Genomic DNA, 21,618 nt, shown 5'->3' on the forward strand with positions numbered 1-21,618 from the left:
AAATGAGCACAATATTTCTGAACTGAATTTGGTTTGCAGATATTTAGATGTATTTCTATAGAGTAGTTTTTTGGGGAAAAAATGGAATGACTGAATGGAAGACAACTGAGAGCATCAGAAGAATGCAAGACCTTGCCCCACTTCGTGATGTATCAAGGAACAATTCTTTGCCTATCCCCACAGGATGTTGAAATGATAGAGAAGACTTGGGACTGAAGTTCCCCAAAAGTGTTATTGGGCAGGAGTACTTTTGACTGGCAAAATATAATAGTATTTTTTTTTTAATGTGGAATTTTACTTCTAAGAGTATTACAGAGGTATTGTACTGGTTAATGGAAGGGAGCATGTTCTCTCTCTGCTGTAAATATGACTAGTAACTTAAGTGGAAGAGGTGGTATTTAACAGTATTGGTAGGTAGATGGTTCCAAAACGTGTTTTGTTGGTTTTTTATCTTTCTTGACAATATTTGCTTTTCCTTTTTTTCATAAAAAGGGGAACAAAGCTATCTATCAGTAACAGAAACGTCCAGCTTTAGAGTATTGCTTTCATTTTTATTTTTTCCTTTTAGTTCTGAAAATAACATATTCAATTTTAAAAATGGTGAACTGCCTAAAGATCCAAATGAAGAGAGCAACTTAAATTGCTGTAAGTACCTCTATACAATACTTCTTGTGTCACTACAGTAGAAATTAGACTATTTACATAAGCAAGATTGACATCTAAAGTATGTTCAGTAATTATTATTTATGGGTATGCTTAGTAACTTATTTATAGGAGAGTATCTTCTGATATATTTAATTTAGTGAAATGATTTCTAAGGTTGCACTGTAGTTTTAATGATTTTACCATTAAAAAAAAAAAAAGAAATCTATTTTTCTTTTTTTAAAGGCCCGTGGGCTGGCTTCATGGGAGTCTAATGTGGAGCCTTTGCAACTGACCTAATTTATTTTTGAAAATACTCATCAACAGGGATTGTGCATTTCCTACTCTTATTTCCTATGAAATGTCAGTCAACAGTTCTGTTAAAACATGAATCTAGAGCTACAGCCTTTTCTGAGACTGTCGAAAGTCCACTTGAGCAAAATTTGTAGGATGGCCTTATGAAATGAATTTTGTCCTCGTGGAAAATATTGTTGTGTTTCCATGAGGTCATCTGAATAGTCTAGCCCTTCTAGATATGTTGATTATCTCATATTGTATTCTGAGATGTGATTAACAACCAACTAATACACATTTCATAAAAATAAAAAGTATGTACCTTAAGTAATGAAGTGGGGTACAACAATTGTACCAGTTTATGAATAGCTTACAAAGTTTTTTATGGCTTCAATTGGATTGGAGCTACAGAGGCATTTTTGATGGCATTTCAGGTCTTTGGAATCAAATTTATGTTTTCATTTCTTGTAGAACTGAACGTCTGCTTTGAGAATAATTCCCTTTAATTTTCTCAATACCATGGCAAACAAAACCAAAATAAGAGTCTTCCACACATTTTACACCCTGACCTGAGAGAACATGTCCTATTAAGGGTCAAGAGTCCTAAATGGAGAGCAATAGGAATTAGGAATATTTTTTTTTTCTTTTGGAGCAGCCATAATAAAATGGAAGAAAACTCTAAAAAAAGAATCTAAATTATTTATTAAATGTTACTTTGGCAATTGTTTTAATTTCACAGAATCCAGAAAGAAGGTGAGGAGGGAAGGCTCTCACAAGACTAATTCAGTCTGCTGCACAGTTAGACATAGTTTGAATAAGGAACACTTGAAAAGCACACAAGTTTGGGAGTCAGTGCCTTATTCAGTCAAAAGTTGGTTGCTGTTAGGGCTGCCTTCCCCTGTTTGATGGAAGGGTAAAAATGGGACTTCAGTCCTGTTGGTATTTTTTGTTGGTGGGTTTTTTTGTCATTGTTTATGTAGGCTTTAGAAACACCAAATTCCTATCAAGTTTAGCTGTTGGTTAAAGAATGAATATTGGGAAATTTGTATTTCTATTTTTTGGAAAACAATCTGGACTATGGAAAGAAAAGGTGGGTGGTGGCTATGCCTGTCTTCAGCTTTATTCTTGATGGTTCTGAGGGGTGAAACAGTTCTATTTAATTGGCCAAAGTTTGGCACAGGTTTCTTACATGATCTTCACTCATTTCTGTTGCCTTTACTTTCACTTCTATTCTTAAGTCTGCTGAACTTCCTAGAAAGCTAACCAGCCAAGCTTGAATGAAAGTCTGGTTCAAAAGTAATCTGCGTTATCAAAATATGCCTAGCAGATGAAAAACATGCTGTGAGAAAGTAGTCAGATTCTGCCAGATTCAACGTTAAGATTCTTAGTGTCTTACGAAGAAAGCTCTTTGTCAGTATAATGCTTTTGTGAAAGCAACGCAAAGAGAGCAAGCTTGCCCGTATTTAGTTTTTGTGCATTCTGGAGGATTTCAGACTATAATGTTAACATAGTTACTGACACTGAGGGCAGGATTGTTTGTTTAAATAGTAGAAAACTGTACTCTTACTTCTGGCAGGAGTAGTCATTTGCTTATAGGCTGTACATCCTTAAAGAGTTTTTGATAGCGAGAACTATCTGTTTTCCCCAGTTTTGATTCAGTGCACAGAATAACACAAGGAGTTAGCAAAATATATTTAAATAATACAGCATGCAATATTGCAGCACATTTACACAACTGTAACTGTAAATACTGCTTACTGATTGCAAGTGTGCCTTAAATACCAATTACTACAGGAGGCTGTATACAGTATCCTTATATTTAAACAGGCAGCTACATTATTTTACAAGCCATGCTGTTGTATCTAAACAACCATTTGAAATTTTAACAGCTGACCAATCCAGCCTCCTGCATGAGTTCTTCAGTCCAATGGAAAAACTGTTCTTGGAAGGGAGAAGTTCTGCAAGCTTAGAGATTCAGTTCCTTCCCTTCAATCTGGAAAAACGTTACTGCACTGTCATTCTGGTTAATGAACTGGTAAGAATAGAAAGTATGTTCTGTGAGTGATTTTCATGTGATAGCCTAGCCAGTTGAGAATCAGGATATGTTTGCCAATTATGTGTGAAAAATGTAAATGAATATACAAATTGGTTATGTACATATTTTAGGGTAATGTTTTTGCACACATATGCAATTATAAAGATGTGATCTATGTGCTAACTTTTGGAAGTGAAAATATTTTCTCTTTCACTTTTTTGGTTGAAATACAGTATTCCTATAATTCTTGGAGGAAAATGTTGCTTAAGAAATTGGCCAGACATTTACATGAAATTACAGGCTTCAGCTAAGAAATTTAAACTGAAGTTTACTGCTCTTTTATTTTCCAATAATTAGAATCATATGAAATGCTGCACGTTACTTTTCACTGTAAAATCATTACAAATAAATGTAATAATGCAAGGAATGTTACTTTGATGGCTTTTCTAGGCAACTCAGCTTCAAAACAAATATGGAATTTAAATAATTTTTCTTGATGAGGGAGCAAGAATAATGCTTTTGGATGAGATATAAGCAGGGAAAGGACAAAGGTCTTTACTGTACTGTACTTCTCCTTGTATTTATCACTGTGTCTAGGATATGCTGTCAAAGTAGAATAATAATAATATTCCTTGCTCTGTCTCTTTTTAAATTATTCTCCCGATCCAAATTCCATTCAGTTCTTGTCATCAATGCAAGTAAAACTTTTGAACTGATTGTACATGAACACTGACTCCATTACGTTTCATTTTCTCTTGACTCTTGTGGCCTGGGTTTTGCCATATATACTTAATTGAAATTGATTTCATCAAATTACCAAGACCTGGTTTTGACCAACTTTCAGAGCTTAAAATTTGTACTCCAGCTTCTTTGATGTCCCTGTAATCCTTTATCTCAGTGGTCACAATCTTCTTATTTCTGTGTCTTTAATCCATCTTTTCACCTCTTTAACCTCTCTGTTGTGTTTTGTTTCTAGCTGTCAAAGTTTTTCAACACACTGTTGTTTTTCTAATCTTTCATGTGTCGTTGATCTCAAGGCTTGCATTCTGCTTCTTACTTTCATAATGCTTCCTCTGTGTTTCAGCTTTCCCTCTGTGCAGTTACATGCATCTGCCATTCTCTTTGCCATGTTTTCATGATTTGTAACAATACATCCAAAACTAAATTACCTGTTCTTTTTCTCCTGCATGTTCTCAACTTCCATATTTTTCATTACTATAGAACAAGGGACTCCTGCTAGTGTTTAGTGTTTGTATGTTTGGTGTTTATTTTTATTGTTTAACCAGGACTTTGTCTCTGCCACCTGGCCAACTTAATTTTTTCAGTTCTTTTAAAGGAAAATAAGACTAATGCAATGATGCCTAAGCGTGTCTATCTGACCCTATTCAATATTTGAAGCCACTGGCCATTTTTTAAGAAAGCAAGACATATGGCTGGAAGTCTTAGTGTACGGTTCACTTGAGTTTCTTGAAAATTAGCAGAGAGATAGAAAAGGGATAGTCTGTCAAAGCCTACAGTGAGCTCATGCCTGATTGACACCAGGGAATCACCCACAAACAGGCTGTATAAATGTCCCCATGTCAGATGATAGCGATCTTTGTGGATGGTTCAATGAAAAATCAGTCCAGTGCTCAGCATCATGCAAAAAGAGAAATTATTGGGAAAGAAACAGACATCAAAATGTGAAGCCTCAGTATACCTTTCTAAAGAGCTATGGTGTACACATCTTGAATATTGTATGCAGTTCTAGTCACCCTAGCAAACTATATAATAGGGATAGGGAAAAAAACAGAGAGAGAGAAACAAGGATGATCAGAAGGACGTAACAGTTTCTTTATAGAGACAGACACTTAAAAAACCATTAATTTCCTGTAATTAAAAAAGAGATTGTTAAGGGACATGACAGGTACATAAAATTATGAATAGTCTGCAGGAAGTTAATAGAGCAACTGTGGCAGGACATACAAACTGAACCAAATGAAGCACTTTTTCATACATAATGTTTAACTTATGTAACTCAGCTATCATAGGACACTTTGGATGCTAAAACTGTTAATTAGTTCAAAAGAAATTAGACAAACTCATGAAGGTTAGGTCCGTCAGTTTTATTAATGAAATATCTAGATGCAGTCTCTAGACAAGGAAGATCCTAACCTACTGGTTTCTGGGAGCAGATCTAAGAAGGATCTTCTTTTACTTGCTATGATTTTCTACTCTTTCTTTAAACCTCTGCTATTGGCATTCTGTCTGTTTGTTTCTTTATTAAAAGCAAAAGTGTATACCCTGGCTGAGAAGAGGAGACTTATGCTACATTAGGTATAGAGCCTGAAAACTAAATAATTTAATGAAAAGAAGGGAAATGGAGACATGTTAATGGGAGGAAAGCAAATCTAAGAGATGTGGTCAGAACTATGGGACAGTTATACTTCAGGTGGAAAGGGAACAGAACATCTCTGACAGCCCCAGTGTTGCCTCTAGTGGTGATGTACCACCGCCTAAATTTAGACATCTAGCTACTAGCCACTGTTCTTAAGAAAGAACTACTTGACCTTATCATAGTAGGAAGCATTTATGCCTCAGAGAAGCCACTGTTATGTCCTGTATAGTAACTATTTCTGGAACACCTGGTCCTTTCAGCTTAGCTGAGTAGGTGGAATGCATTTAAAGGCAGGTTAGAAAAATTAAGTCCCATCCACATAATTGTATCATTTGTACGAAAATGTGGTAAATGTCCAGGGAAAGATGAAAGTGCAAGATAGCTAGCATGATTGCAGAGCTGTACAGTAATGGCACAGGAAGAAATTGGCTTGCTTAAATATTGTGTATATGGCTGCAATATTTCAATCATATCATTATCTAATTGACAAACAAGTATAGCTACCATGCTGTATGACGATCATATGGCTTCACACAATGATGAGACTTTTATCATTCAAATATGGATTTATGCTGTATATAATCTAATAAATAATTTAATTTAGCATTTCTGTAATTTCTTCCTACCTACCTTTCCTTCCCTTTTTGACAAATGGACCAAAACAGAAATCAAAGTAAGACTGCTTCTTTGTTACAATCAATGACGAGGGTATTGAGATTCAAATCACTAGTTAGACTTGAATCTGACTAGGAATCCTATCTGTCATTGCATCAACTATATATCTGTAATAAAAGCAGAGAGATACACTGATTCAAGTTTGTTGGCCTACTCAAGTATGTTGCTTAAATTGTTTTGAAATCATAGAATCATAGAAACATAGAATGGTTTAGGTTGGAAGGGACTGTAAAGATCATCTAGTTCCAATGCCCCTGCCACAGGCAGGGACACCTTCCACTAGACCAGGTTGCTCAAAGCCTCATCCAACCTGGCCTAGAACACTGCCGGGGAGGAGGCATCCACAGCTTCTCTGGGCAACCTGTTCCAGTGTCTCACCACCCTCACAGTCAAGAATTTCTTCCTAAGATCTAATCTAAGTCTACCCTCTTTCAGTTTAAAACTGTTCCCCCTCATCCTATCACTACATGCCCTTGTAAAAAGTCCCTCTCCAGCTTTCCTGTAGGCCCCCTTCAGGTACTGGAAGGCTGCTAGAAGGTATCCCCGGAGCCTTCTCTTCTCCAGGCTGAAGAGCCCCAACTCTCTCAGCCTGTCTTCATAGGAGAAGTGCTTCAGCCCTCTGATCATATTCGTGGCCCTCCTCTGGAATCGTTCCAACAGGTCCATGTCCTTCTTCTGTTGTGGGCCCCAGAGCTGGATGCAGTATTCCAGGTGGGGTCTCACAAGAGTGGGGTAGAGGGGCAGAATCACCTCCCTTGACCTGCTGGCTATGCTGCTTTTGATGCAGCCCAGGATATGGTTGGCTTTCTGGGCTGCAAGCGCTCATTGCCAGCTCATGTTGAGCTTCTCATCAACCATCACCCCCAAGTCCTTTTTCTCAGGGCTGCTCTCCATCCATTCTCTGCCCAGCCTGTATTTGTGCTTGGGATTGCCCTGACCCATGTGCTGGACCTTGCACTTGGCCTTGTTGAACTTCATGTGGTTCACACAGGCCCACCTCTCAAGCCTGTCAAGGTCCCTCTGGATGGCATCACTTCCCTCCAGCATGTCAACTGCACCACACAGCTTGATGTCATTGGCAAATTTGCTGAGGATGCACTCAATCCCACTGTCCATGTCACTGACAAAGATGTTAAACAGTGCCGGTTCCAATACCAACCCCTGAGGAACGCCACTCGTCACTGGTCTCCACTTGGACATCAAACTGTTGACCACAACTCTTGAGTGCGACCATCCAGCCAATGCCTTATCCACTGAGTGGTCCATCTGTTGAGTCCATGTCTCTCCAATTTAGAGACAAGGGTGTTGTGCAGGACAGTATCAAATTCTTTGCACAAGTCCAGGTAGATGACATCAGTCACTCTTCCCCTATCCACCAACACTGTAACCCCGTCGCAGAAGGCCACCAAATTTGTCAGGCACAATTTGCCCTCAGTGAAGCCATGTTGCCTGTCACCAATCGCCTCCTTGTTTTCCGTGTCCCTTAGCATAGTTTCCAGGAGGATCTGCTCCATGATCTTGCCAGGCACAGAGGTGAGACTGACTGGCCTGTAGTTCCCCATGTCTGCCTTTTGTCCCTTTTTAAAAATGGGGGTCATGTTTGCCTTTTCCAGTCAGTGGGGACTTCACCGCCATATAATCCGTATGTTAACTTTTCTAAGGTTTGAAATGACACCACAAGTGGTTTATAACATTTCTCAAGGATTTGTTTCAATATTTCTTTTTTTTTTTTCAAAGAAAAATTGAAAGTGACTTTCTTCAAATTTTTAGCATAGATCTTTTCAGAGAAGAAATTCTATATTTGGTAAAATAACTGGGTTGCTTTTTCTCTATACCTTTGTTTCTGGGAGCTGATTTAAATGTGAACAACCTGTGATTTCAATGATAATAGTTTATTATGTCATAGTTTAAGGGTGTCAGTCCAGACATTCACAGCTAAATGTCTAATGTAAAATTTAATGGTTTATTAAAAGAACACTTTACTATCTGTTGTTCTTAATTACTGACTTGTGTGGAGAACTGCAAATTCCTAGCAGCTATACATTCTTTTGAAATATCAGTTAGCAATGGGATTAGATAAATAGCTAACGGCAGTTCAACAGCTATTTTATTAATTATTTTTGTTAACAGTAAACCCTACAAAATGTTGATGCTATCCTGTTTGCAGCTGATGGGAAAGGGAAATATAAAGCATTAAAACCATGGGGATACTACCTAAACTCTCAAAATACATTAAAATACCCATTCTGTTCCAAAGCATCAGGAAAAACCTTAGCAATAAGAAAACAGGATTTGCATTCTGTGGAGATCAAAAAGCAAGACTTTTTCAAAGCAAAGAGAGAAACAGTGGTTTGTTCCTACCTATAAGCATATTGATGTCAGCAATGACAAGAAAAGTGATAGTAAAATGGCATCCTAGCAACGAGTACCTTAATGAAATTAGTTATATATGCTGTGAGCTTGTTAATGGTCCTTACAGAGCCAAAACACTGTGTCAAACAGGAATAATTCCTGTTTAAATTGGTTCCCAGGAGTGGCTATTAGTTTTTGTGTGGGAAACCAGTTTTGCTGTAGGTTTCTTTAATCCTTCTCAAGGAAGATTTGTCTCAACGCTTGAATCAAGGAAGGGGAGAAAATGCCATCAAAGTTGAATAGCTTTCGTTCTGCTGGGTCAGAAACATAATTGCAATTTTTTCAGCCTTAACATAAATATCTGACAAAATTATGAATAAAGGTAAAACAAAAAGCAGACTTCTCTTATGTTATTGACCAATGTTAAAGGGAAAACGTTGCATTGGTTGGCAGATGGGATACATTATATAAATACATTATTTCCTTCATATCTGGAATGAAGAATAAAAGATAGAATATGCATTTTTAGGGCAGAGTCTTACAGAATGTGGTTTATGGAAATAAAGAGATGACCTTCTGTGCAAATTATACCCATTGTTGCAGCAGCGTTTGATCCTTTACCTTGCTATCAGTAGAAGCTAAACTTGTCCAAAAAATGTTTGTGGTAGACAAAAAGATGTTATCAAAGCAGTAGTATTATATGTGTTAAATTTCCTGCCTAGTTCAGAGAGATATATAGGTACCTAATTTAGATATTGTTTAGTTTGGGGATGTTCTGATTGTGGCATTTGTAATTTGGAGTACTTTTAGTGAGTTTTCTTTTTTTAAAAAAATACTCTCTGTCTTTCATTTGCACCCTATTTTTTTGTTTCTTCTATGATTCAAAGTGTTATTTTTCTGCTAGTTAGTTTATCCTTTCCTCTATGACAAGTTACTGTTTTCCTTTGTTCTAGGACATGAAGCTTCTGTAGGTTTTCCATTATTTTTGATGAAACAATTAAGATTTGTTAGCTTTATTTCTTCTTAATGGAGAATTTGTACATGATGCTAACCTTCCTTGACTTCTGCTGTTTTTTGCTCTCTAGAGAAGTGTTACAGGCTCAAAATGACTGTAAACATTTTCTTTAAAAAAATTCTTAACAGTGAAGAGCAGTGAAGTAAGCTCATGTATGTGTTTAAATTATATGTGACTATAGCACATAATTAGGCTTCACTTTATGGCTGTATTTATGGGTCACGGTATCCTCATTCAGTTAAAATGTATGAGGAGTTGGAAAGGATTCAACTCCTTGAAATTTCTTGACTCTTCAGATTTAATATTCTCAATTAAAGGTACTTTGTTATCATAGCAGGGTTTGAAATGATAATTTTCTTTTATTTAAACATTTTTTAAAAATAATGGGTCTCCTGAATATGTAAATTATTTCACAAGTCAGATCTTAAGTATTACTAGGATATCTTTGTTTTTAGTTTTAAGATTTTGCCTTCTGTTCTGTATGAGTTGCTTTCTGAATTGTGTGGATGTGTATGCTGTGTTTCAGATTGGAGAATTCATATACCTGATAGAGGGAACAGGTGATATACCTTTGCCTTCAAGATTGCTTCCAATGGATAGTCCAAATGTTTTGCATGTTAGCAGTACATTAGAAGGTAAAGTGAATAGAAGGGAGAAGAGTAAAATAGAGCAAATCATTCTCCTTTGCAAATATTCTTTAGTTCCCATGCATTTTTGTTAAAATTAATTAAATACATCTGGTAAAAGCAGTTGTTTATAGTGGAGGGTAAGAAAGATATTACATTCTAACTATCCGATATTTCTTTTAATGTTGTCCAGTCCATTCTCTTCAGAGCAGCAGACGGTTGTTAGCTATCTTCTTCAACTTGTATTGTTTTCATAAACATAAGGTCTACATAAATATTTTTTCATAATTTCTTTTATTTTCTACTTCAGAATATATGTTGTAGCCAGATGAACAAGGACAAGTCATCTTTTCCTAGCATCTGGTTCTAAACCAAAAGTTTTGTATGCAGTGTTGTGATTTGACAGGCAATCCAATACTTTTGTCTTCAAACAGCCAGTGATAAACTGCTGTCAGTCCTATTTCAAAAACAGTGTAGCTATTATTTGAAATAATTACTAGTGGCTTCTTTTAGAGGGGATGCAACATCATCTAGAGGGATAAAAGAGTGGTTGTGTTGTGTAGGTAGCAGAAAGATTGTTCTAAACTTTCATTGCTCTCATAATAGTAGTAACACTAAAGCCTGGGATTTTTCATTAACTATCAAAAGCAGCTTTTGGTTTGGATTTCAGTCTGTGATAATTTTTATTTTCCCATTAGGATTAAAAATAAAAAAGTATTACTAGAGTATATAGCATGTACTAGAGTAATAGTGTGTAACTAAACATGAAAGGGATTTTGTATTCCGGCTTCTCTTTGGAGATAAGGGATTTTAAATACGCTATGCAGTTACACTAGCAGCTGACAAATGGGGGGTTTTTGTTTGTGGTTTTTTTTTTTTATTTAACAGATTCAAGTGCAGTAGAGCCAATTTTATATTTGAAATGTGGTCTTGCTCAGATCCTTGAGGAAAATCTGAGGATTCCATTGATCAATGAGTCAAGAGAGAGAGCTCTGGCCATTGCTGCACAACAGCAGATGTCAACTGTTGAATATGAAAGAAGAAAGATCACGGGGACTCTGCAGAGCAGTAGTGTTCGAGTTGCAACAGCATTGTTGGGGCTGTCCAGAGTAGAGGTGAGAAACACAGTAATCTGTTACTGCAATTATTTAGTTGCTCTGAATTTTTTAAGTTTCAGGAAATAGTGTGAAGTTATGGGGTTTTTTCACTCATTCTGTAATCTGAAAGGTAATAATCCCTGTTCCTCTCAGACACTGCAATATTTTACATGTTCATTCTGAAGCTGCTTTCTCACTCATGCTATTAAGAAGTGTTTCCTTTAAGATGTCTTGGCTGCAGTTACAAAAAACTATTAACATTTTACTTCAGTTAGCTTCTGAAAAATACACGTGGATTAAAAAAACTTTCATAGTCTATATTCTATCTAATAGATATCTGTATTAGTACCTTCCTTATACAGATTTTTGTAAGAAATGAAAATTCTCAAACAGGATTTTTTTTTTTTTTTTTAAGAATAGACTTCAAGAGTAAATCAAGGAGCAGGAAAGACTTTTGCTTTTCTTGCAATCAATACAAAGTAGTTTTGGAAAACCACAAATCTTCCTTATAAGCTATAGCTCCCTACTTATACATCATTCCAACCTAGAGATATTTTCCCAAGATTTCAACATCTAGAACCAAAAAATCCTCCCAAGGTAGTCTGTTAAACATTCAATTAGTACTTGTAAATAAATTTATAATAGCAATATTGCCAAATAAGCAAGATTTTTTTCTCAAGTAGAATTCAAATGTAACCTTCTATGGATGATAGCCACACTCTGGGTTTTAATTTCCCTTGTGAACCTTATGTTACCTGGCCTCAGACAGATTGCTGGGCAGCTGTGTTATTCCAGTTTTCCAGTTAGACAGTTCCCTGAGTATACTTCCCAGTGCTACATGATTCCCAGTACAAGAGGAAGAGAATTTTCCCTGGTGTCTTGATGTTGCTAAATTTATGCCTCTTGTTTACAGATAAGTCTAAAAAGTAATATAAAACAAATTAAATGAGGAAAAATGAAAGAGCAGATTTAATCTGTTATATGTTTGTAGTGGGACAAGAATTGTAACTCTGTAATCTAGACTCAAATAGTCTCCTTGTGGATTATAGCTAATCCACTGCTGTGGTAACATTTTATAAATTTTTCATAGTTGAAGTCCCTTAATATCACAGTCACTTAGCAAATACTTGACTAAAGACCTGACTCTTCTGAAACCGTGGGTGTAATCAAGGCAGAACATAATAGGAACACGCTTTGTACCACTAGGTTTGTTAAGATATGAGTTCTAAAATTACTTGTATTGTAGAAGAATGCAGGATGTTAGTTATAAAATACATAATGATGGATACTAACACTGAATAAAATATCAAGTGAGAAGTGAAACTGATATGCAGAAAGAAGTATTTTGCTCCATGTACAGAAAGCCTTATAATTGCTTATGAGAAATAAAATGGAGATGTTCTGCTATATACTAATGTAGAAAAGACTTTACACATTAAAAATATCTCAATATGGTAATCCACTATGTAGATTAAATTCTCAAAAGTGTTCCTAATAACTTTTTGTTGTAAGTTCTTACTGTCTGTATAAAAGTGACAGTATAGGAATTCTGGCATTAATTGCTGTCACGGTTTAAAGCTGGGCTGGCGATTAAACCTGCGGCAGATGCCCTCTGTTATCCCCCCCCCCTCCCCCCAGAGGGAAAGGGAAAGGGAAAAGGGAGAGAGACTTCTGGGTTGGAAAATTAAAACAGTTTTAATAAACTATAATAATGAAAAAAAAGTATAATAATAATAATAGAAATAATCAAATATATACAAATATATATACAAAACCAAGATTGAGCTCCCCTGAAGTCAGCCACGTCACCACCGGCACTGCAGGGCAGGCTCCGGGAAGGCCCAGGCTGGGCCTAGCGACGGTCGAGAGCTGGATTCAGGAACGCACGGATCGGGATCGGGGGCAGCAGGAAAACAGACGGAGTCCTCCCTGGACACCGGCCATAGCAGAAAGAGAGCGAAACCCTCGTGATCCCCCCACTTTATACCGAGAATGACGTGTATGGGGATGGTATACCCTCGTTGGTCAATTTTGGGTCACCTGCCCTGTCCGCTCCCCTCTGCAGCTGCGACCCCCCTTCGGCTCTTCACTCATAAGCAATGAGGAATTCAGCAGTGACCTTGGTTTCTCTCAAGAATAAGTACAGCAAGAGCCTTTCTGCACAACATCCCTACCGGTGCCTCAGTGATAACTACAAACTTCGAGCGTTATCAGTCCTGGAAGCAGACACTGTCTGCAAAAACATGCAGTTAGTTTCAGAAAATGCAGTTACTTAGAGGAGACTTAGCTGAAAGTAAAAATCACTGAAAGGAAAATCGGCCTGGTTTAGGCCAAACCAGGACAATTGCATAAACTTTTTTTGAGGGGGGCTGATGTTCTGCAATTAAATTTGGAGTATGGTTTTAGGTTCATTGTCTAAATTGCCCCCCCCCCCACCAAAAAGATCCCATCCACAGCTGCTGTGGTTTGATGCATTATTTAGGCTCATGCAATCCTTTGGAACGTATGTTGTAGGTTAGAAATAAATCTATAATCTCTGGAAATATGTTACTCTCTTTTTGATTTCTATTCCACCTTTCTAGTCACTTGCTTCAGGTATAATTGTGTTATATAACCGATGGACAGAAGGGAAAATTCCCTTACATTATTACTATTTTGTCCATTTTTTGCCTGTAAAATGGAAGAATAAATAACTAAATAATTACATGCTTTCCATTCTTATTAAACTGTAGATTTTACTCATGTTTACTTAAATTAAACAGAAAGGAGTAATAAAGGTAGGCTATATTTTTGGAGTCTAACTGGATATGCATATTCAGGAACCTTGTGCTGTATGTTTTTGCTCGACCCATCTATACACATGGTTGAAAGTCCTAGCTATATTTGTACTGTGTTTTTACTGCTTCTTTTCTTTGCTGTAAGAAACAAAGATCTACTTTGATTGTCTTTAATTATTAGAGTTACTAAAAAAATAATGAATTTTTATCTCTTTCCCGTCAAAGTTGTGCTGATCAGAACCTATTTATCCTGTTGGGGTTTTGTGCTGAATGGTATTACTACTGGGACAGTATTAGATAATGTGCAATCAGAGTACAGAAGTGCTAGTCAACAAGTCTGAGGAGCTTGGAAATAGACATTCAATGGAAAGGAGCAGGAGTATTAGCTAAATCTTTATTTCTATCTTTTACTTTATAAATTAGGTTAAAGCCATCTCATTAAACATTTCTGCTAGAAATAGAATTTTAATAGTTTATTTTACAATCTTGGGCGCTGAAGGACTTACTAGCAGCAAGGTTAAGTAGTTAACCTGCCATTCTCCCTCCCTGTCCCCCTAAAGTAACTGCTGCTGCCAACACAATCCAAACCATTTGTTAAAGGATTTTTTTTTTGTGCTCAAATTTTGGTATAGTTAAAAAAATAAACAAATGTTAAACCAAATAGCATCAAAATTTAATAAAGCAGTTAGATAAGTTAAGTAATGAAGAGATAGGAAACAAGGATGCTAAAGCAATAGGAATCCAAAGATGAAGATCTCAATATTTAAAGGAAAATGAGAGATTAAAATCAGTGGCCTTATGCAATTTGATTCTATTAGTATACACCCTATAAATATATACAAGGCATAAAACCCGAGAAACTAAATAATAACCTGGTTACATGCCCATTTCTGACTGTGAATTTTTTATTGTTTTTAATGAAAAGCATTAGGAAACTTCTGAATTTTATTTTTTAATATACAGTTGTGTTAATTTCTCACCTGTTGAGTATTTCATTAATTTAATTCCTCCTAAAACATTTTAAAGTAGTAGTAGAGGGAATACAGGTTGGAACTCTCTGCCACTGTTAAGGCTGGGACTGTCATTATTGTGAATAATTACAAATTGCCTTTGTTAATGATGAAGAAGAGAAAGCTGTAGGTGGACGTTTAGGTGAACATAGATAACAAGGGAAGAAAAAGGGTATGTGGAAAGAAAGGGGACAGAATGTGGAAGAAGAACATAACTTGTTTAGATTGAAGTTGCTAATGGTGGTAAATAGAGGGAAATGAATAAAAGAAAGAATGAAAAAACAGAATAACTAGAATTCATTCACTTGGGTATGCAAGGGGAAGGATGTTGCAGTCAGTGAAGTGAAATTCAAAATAACATGCTTCAGTTTTCCTTTTTTCTAGACTCTACCTAAAGAGGCACAAATTAGATAGTTTCTAGATACAGAGATTGCTCTTCATGTTCAGAGATGCCAGTAATCTTCTTGTATAATTAGACATTACAATGGGAAAGGAAGTCCTGTTGTACAAGAATCCCAAAACTAAAGCTTGCACTTCCCATTGTGTCCAGGTATGTCCTCATGGTTAAGCTGTAAAAAGTAATTACTTGAGCTCCATTTTGCCTCCTGTCGAATGAGCAGAGAGCTTGTGCACATGAAGCTATGGCTTCCGCTGCTTGACTGATGTGACAGAATCTCATCCTACATCTGTCCAGCTCTGATCTTCAAAGTCTGTGCTCTTCATAGTCCCCCAGGATTTAAGAAGTATTTTGTGATCTTCCACGTGATTATGTAAAAGTTGTAAGCTCAGTTTGAACAGTTTACTTTTTTAAATACAGGTGTTTTGGTTTTTTTTTGAGAAAGAATCATGGTGTCCTTGAAGATACTGTAATTAAAAAGTTATATTAGATACATTTGAATGGGAACGAACTTTTCACAAAAGTATCTGTAGTCAGATTTCAATTCGTCAAAGTTGTAAGTGGGACTAATGTCTTATATTACATCACTTATTTTTTTGGTATGGGATTACGGGAGATGACAAACATGATTGATCACAGGGATTCTGAGAGATTGAGGTAATAAAATTCTTTTATTCATGATGAATGGTTTTAGAAGTTGATTCCTGGAAGGAACAAATGGGGCTAAATTAGGATTTGGAAAACTAATATGCAAGAAAAGAGTAAGCTGCCTCAGCACTCTGTAATAGAATCTGCCATCCTTTACACATCCTTTACACAATACAGATGGTAAATCTAAGAAAATACCTTGGAAAACCAATCAGTCTGAAAAATATCAAGTTTAATTCTGATGCTTTATATAACCTCCAATCCTTTTTCGAAAAATTATTCTAAAAAAGAAATTAATCCTGGAACTGAATGAAAATACTGTTCTTTACTGGTAATAACACTTCCACACTTGGAATATCATGAACTATTACACTGATGAAGTACATGTTGGAATCTGCCTTATTGTAGCACAACAGTCTTAGACCTGCAATTGCCAATTAGAGTTTAAAAATATTAAGTTCCATTTAACTCTCACTGCCCTGAAAAATACTAAAAAGAAGGAGAGCAGCTGCAACGTTTATCTGAATTGTGTTGGACACTTTCTTTTTTCTTGGAAATGTTACCCTTTGAGGCAACAGGGTTTAGTCTGTGTGTGTTTGTAGGATTTTCTTTTCCCCTTTCAAGAAGATCTATGTCTCTCACTAAAAATATAGTATTTTCATCCTTTACTTTATGACAAGGTACTAGGAAATATTTGAAATGTTCATAGGCTATGCAATACTAACCAGCTGTCTCTTTTCCTAACGTATCTTTAAGAATGAGATAGCATGAACAAGGATCTTAAAGTGAAGCACTTCAGTGATTTTTTTAAATCATAAGATATCTCTTCAAGATAATTATAATTTAAATGTGTTCAGTGTTCCACCAAAGGTCATCTTACAATCGTTTTGTCAATTAAGACTTCCCAAAACTTTTTAATCATATTGGATTTTTATTTCAGTGTTGGAAAATAATCTAATTACCAAAATCACATATAGTTATAAATTTATATTTGAATATGCAGAAGGTCAAAGTCAGATTTAAACTGTTAAATATGTGTAATTCTTTTGGCTTGGAACTTCACATTACAAGTGAGAATGTAATATCTTTTTCCCGCTGCAAAGTCTTCTGTCATTTCAGTCCTATCAGAGAGAAATGGAACTTGTTATTAATATTGCAACTGAATTGTTAGCACCTATGGATTTTTTAATTTATTTTGTATGTGTGTGAGAGAGTACTATCAGTGAACTTCCAGTCTTGCATTACAGAAATTAAAAAATAGTGAGTTCATGTTTTCAACTCACATAATGATTTTTCTTGTCCCTTCTGTAAATTATATTTGCACTGTACAAGTGGTGAAAATATAGTAAAAAAACCTTTGTTAACATTTTGTTTTCATGAGTATTTTTTTAGCCACATACAACTGTTCAGTTGTTCTTCATAGAACAAGAATCTTGTATAGTAATCTGTTTCTGTATGTATTGTGTCAAAAAACTAGATTTGCTTCAAGATAATAACAATAGTCATTAATTCAAAGACGTCTATAAAAAAATGCTACTAGTTTCAGACTTTAAGCTTTTTCAACTTGCAATTAATCTTGAGCATTGCAATTATACTGTGTTATTGGATTAAAAAATGGCAATTTTGAGCAAGTAGTGTATTAAATCCTTGCATTATTTCTGTAATGCTATCTTACAGGAGTCAAATTTAGTTCATTAAGAGTTTTAGATGCCTATTTTGAGCTTGCCTTCACATACTGTGCTAATCCGTTACTGATATGTTCCATGCTGCTGATTAGCAATGCTTTTTACCAAGAGGAGGAGCTTATTTGTCCCTAAAATCAATTCTAAATGCTTTGATTTCTAAAATATATTTTCAACATTAAAGTATCAAAGTTAGCTGAGCTAACTATATAGTTATCCCTCCCAAAATATCAAAGTAATTTTTCCTTTTTATGCTTTTTATTATTCAGAAAATTTATGAAATAATAGAAACATCTGTTTACATCTGATACAAAATATGTTTTGATTGTCATGCTTTTTCTCCCCTTTTCTTGCCTTCCCTGAATACTTATAAAGACTTGCAGAGTGGTTTCTGGGTAGGAGGTGGTTTTACTGTAAATCTCAAAATGCATTTTTCATAAATGAATGTTTCAGATGCATGATGTCTAAAAAAATTATACAAGACAGTTTTTATTTAGAAAGATCTCTCAACAATTTCTATATAATTTGCCTAATTACGAATTCAGTTTTAGAATTACACCCTTGTCTGTATAATTTTACATTTCTTAACCTGAAATTATTATGAGATGATTGTTCATATGTATACGTTATTCCTTCACTTGCAGAGACATGCACTCCTAAAACCTCGTAAATTCCCCCCAGAGCTGAAGTATGTGGATTACAGTGTAGAAGTGAGCATGCAAGAATTCTTTGAGGTTCCTGAGAAGTTCTCCATTCCAGTGTTGGCATCAAGCAGAGTTAATTTGAAAGTTTCATCAGCAAAAGACCTTTCACCTCAGAAAACAGGTAAGAATAGTCTTAAATATGATTAATTTGGGTTTTTTTCCTCCAAATCTGATTTTTAAGGGTTTCTAAAATAGATTCAGAAAATGATCCTTCTCTCTGTTCTACTGTTGATCAAATCCTCAGCCTTGTCTTTGTCATCACTACCCAAGTTCTGTCTTACTAGCTCAAAATAGTGCTTTCCACTTGCCCTTGGTTTTCTCAAAGGCACAAAACCACAGGAGTCTTGCTCTAAAAGAGAAATTTTTTTGGTTTGTTTATCTGACAGATCGTGAATTTGTGCTCGTTTCTCAGTTCCACTTCTTGTCCAGCACTGATATGTGCTCAAATTGTGCTAGTTATACCACATATCTCTTCTTGTTTGCCTCTCTTCAGTAAGCCAGAGGGACGTGTCAACTAATTGTATGCTATTTTTTCCCCTGCCCTTCATCAATAAAAAGTTGTGCATTAGTCTTCAGAGTGATCTTGTCAGCTTTGGTCAGTCTCCATGAGAAAGAAAAATGTGAAAAATCCATAGATTTGTTTCATCATTTATTTTTTTGGTCAATAGAGTCCGTCTGCATGTTTCTGCAGTTCACTTCTCCAAGCATCATTGGAATCAGTCATGAGCTTTTATGGTGTATGTTTGTTTTCATACTTGGTGTACCGCTTGTGTTTTTTGTTTCTTTTCTAGAATAAAAAAAAAGAATTTCTTGATTATTTCTGACAAGTGTTTTTGTTACAGATTCATTCTACCTAGATTACAGTATTTGTGCTGTAAAATATTTTAGGGTATCACTAGGCACGTTTTTAGGAACATGACAACAGTTAATGCAGTATTAGAAGCAAGACTAGCCTGATGAGTAACTGCAGGACTAGCAGTCAGTATAAGTTGTAGAATAGAAGTAACACAGGTTGGAGGGTGAAACATTTCTTGAATGACAGGACATTTGAATCCTAGTTAAAATCTGTTTGTTGCCAAGTTAAAAAATAATTTCTCGTGTTTGTAATAATTTACATAGAGGTGAATTAAAAGAAGTCATAATGGCTTTGCTGAGTGGCATAGGGAATTCTTTGGATTGCATTGTAGAAGAGGGGAACACCAGCTGGGAGAGAGTGCAAAATGTGCACATACAAATCTGACAAGGACATAATAAGTACTCCATCATAATCTCAGAGCAAAAGTTGTTAACTGACCAGATGGCAGGTCACTGTTGCTTAGCAACTTCTCAAATTATTTTTAAAGTTGAAATGTGAATGAACATATCTGAAAATTTTAGAATATTAATTGCTAAAATGTAGTGAAGAAACTACATTACAATAAGGAAGTGGTAATTTTTCTGTTAGTTCATGCTGCTTCTTTATCCGTCACAAGATATTATAAAAGTATCTGAAAGAAGGAAGTAACCAATGGAAGGTCAGAATCTAAATCATACTACAGGGAACACAATCTTTTTGATATTTATTTTTTCCTTCTAGGACGCTTAAGTAGCTACATGAGGGAGCAGAAATTTCAAGATGATGCAGAGAACTAAATGGGGCTTTGGTAGTGAATTCAGAGCAGTGATGAGCTAAAGAACAGCTAAAAAGGGAAACTGAGATAGCCAGCTGATAGCATGAAAACCAACAAAGATGTGTTCAGTACAAAGACAGAGCCAGCTGATTCAGTGTATTTGTTGTGCTAATGAGGAAACTCGGGAATATTTACAGGCACTTAGAAAATCTAATATTGTGACAGAATTCCCCAGACAGTGTTCCTGTGGATGGAAGCAAAATATTAGTCTCATCTGAAAATTTTAACTTCATTATCTGAAGATGAAGCAATATTTTAGCCATGGCGGTAGCTTTCCTTAGGGTGGGAGTAGCTGCTTCTCTGAAGAAATGAGAGAGTGCTTAGATTTATGAGGAAAAACAAAGGTCAAAGCAAGCTAACTAAAATCAATCCTTGGATCAGAATTTCTTAGACTTCAATAGCAGGAAAAGTGTCCAGCCAATATTTTAAGAACTCTGCCAACAGGGATTTAGAAGGTAAAAATCAAAGTCACTCAATATATTTTCTTGTAAAACAGATCTTGTTAAATAACCTTATTACATTTTTTGACAGTATTACAGATCTAATAGATAAAAAGAATACAGTATGTTTACTTCCAATATGACATCTTGATCAAAAACCAAACCATATGCTTGTATGGAACTAAAATAATACAATGGTCAGACTGAAAAACTGTAGCAAATTTTGTTGTTAATTCGTTGCTGGAGAGTCATCAGAAAGTGAGCAGTCAGGAACCCGTAATTGTTGGAAAATGTTAACTACTTTTCATCAGTAATTTAGAAGATTATATAAGTCTTTGTTGAGTTAGCAATGACCCAGATTTTGTGACAGAATAGTTAGTTGGAATTGCTACATACTTATAAACTATGTATTTTAGTGCAACCAAACATGTAGTAGTACATGTGGAACAGAGTCCGCACGCTAAACCAAGTAAGAGGCTGGTTTTGGAAAACAGTTGTTAGTGAAAAGGACTGACAGTCACACAAAATTATTATCTCCGTGTGAGCTCTTAATGCTGAAATGGCCAATGAGATCTATAGATAAATTAGAAGTGTTGTAAGAATTGGGGAGGTGGTCTTGTCTCAGTACATAGTATTGGCAGAAGAGCTAGTACAAAACTGAAGCGTCTGGTGTTTGTAGGAAGTTTATGGAAATTCTGGAAGAATTTGAAGAAGACAAACCACAAAAATGTTCCAGTGCTAGGAAATAAAGCTTAGGACAAGAGAAACCCTGTGATCACTTTGAATTCTGTGTGCCTGCCAAGCAGTTAAAGCACAGCCCCTATAGTGTGTCAGTGTTCTGTGACCCAAGGAGCCTGTATTTATTGCATGTGGAAGATCACATAGTAAGTCTGCCATTAGCAGAATGCCTAAGGACACAGTCTAATCCTCAGCCCAGCTCTGTTTCACACTGAGATTGTTAGGATCCTTTAATCTCATCTGTGCGTTGAACTACACCTTGAGTACCCCCATCCTCATAAAGCTCCTATTGATGATATGCAGAATGTATCCTGTAATTCTTTGCTGTGTAAGAATTTTGATATGTAAGAAGACCACATCACATACCACAGTGATAGTTCACTACTGTCTCAAATAGGATCCTTAAGAGCTTTAGTCTCTCTGGATCATCAGAAGTAGC

General features: G+C 35.8%; 1 protein-coding gene across 1 annotated transcript in view; it reads left to right on the forward strand.

Moving 5' to 3' along the window:
- The window catches only part of CFAP47 (cilia and flagella associated protein 47), a 356,696-nt gene that overhangs the window by 144,966 nt on the left and 190,112 nt on the right, over positions 1–21,618 (forward strand). The window contains exons 41-45 of the mRNA XM_068422067.1: positions 569–645; positions 2,826–2,971; positions 9,917–10,025; positions 10,905–11,131; positions 18,272–18,452. Of these exons, the coding sequence (XP_068278168.1) occupies positions 569–645; positions 2,826–2,971; positions 9,917–10,025; positions 10,905–11,131; positions 18,272–18,452 (740 nt within the window). The remainder of the gene's footprint in view (positions 1–568; positions 646–2,825; positions 2,972–9,916; positions 10,026–10,904; positions 11,132–18,271; positions 18,453–21,618) is intronic.

The sequence above is a fragment of the Nyctibius grandis genome, chromosome 2 (assembly GCF_013368605.1).
Source record: "Nyctibius grandis isolate bNycGra1 chromosome 2, bNycGra1.pri, whole genome shotgun sequence".
NCBI classification, from domain to species: Eukaryota; Metazoa; Chordata; class Aves; order Nyctibiiformes; family Nyctibiidae; genus Nyctibius; species Nyctibius grandis.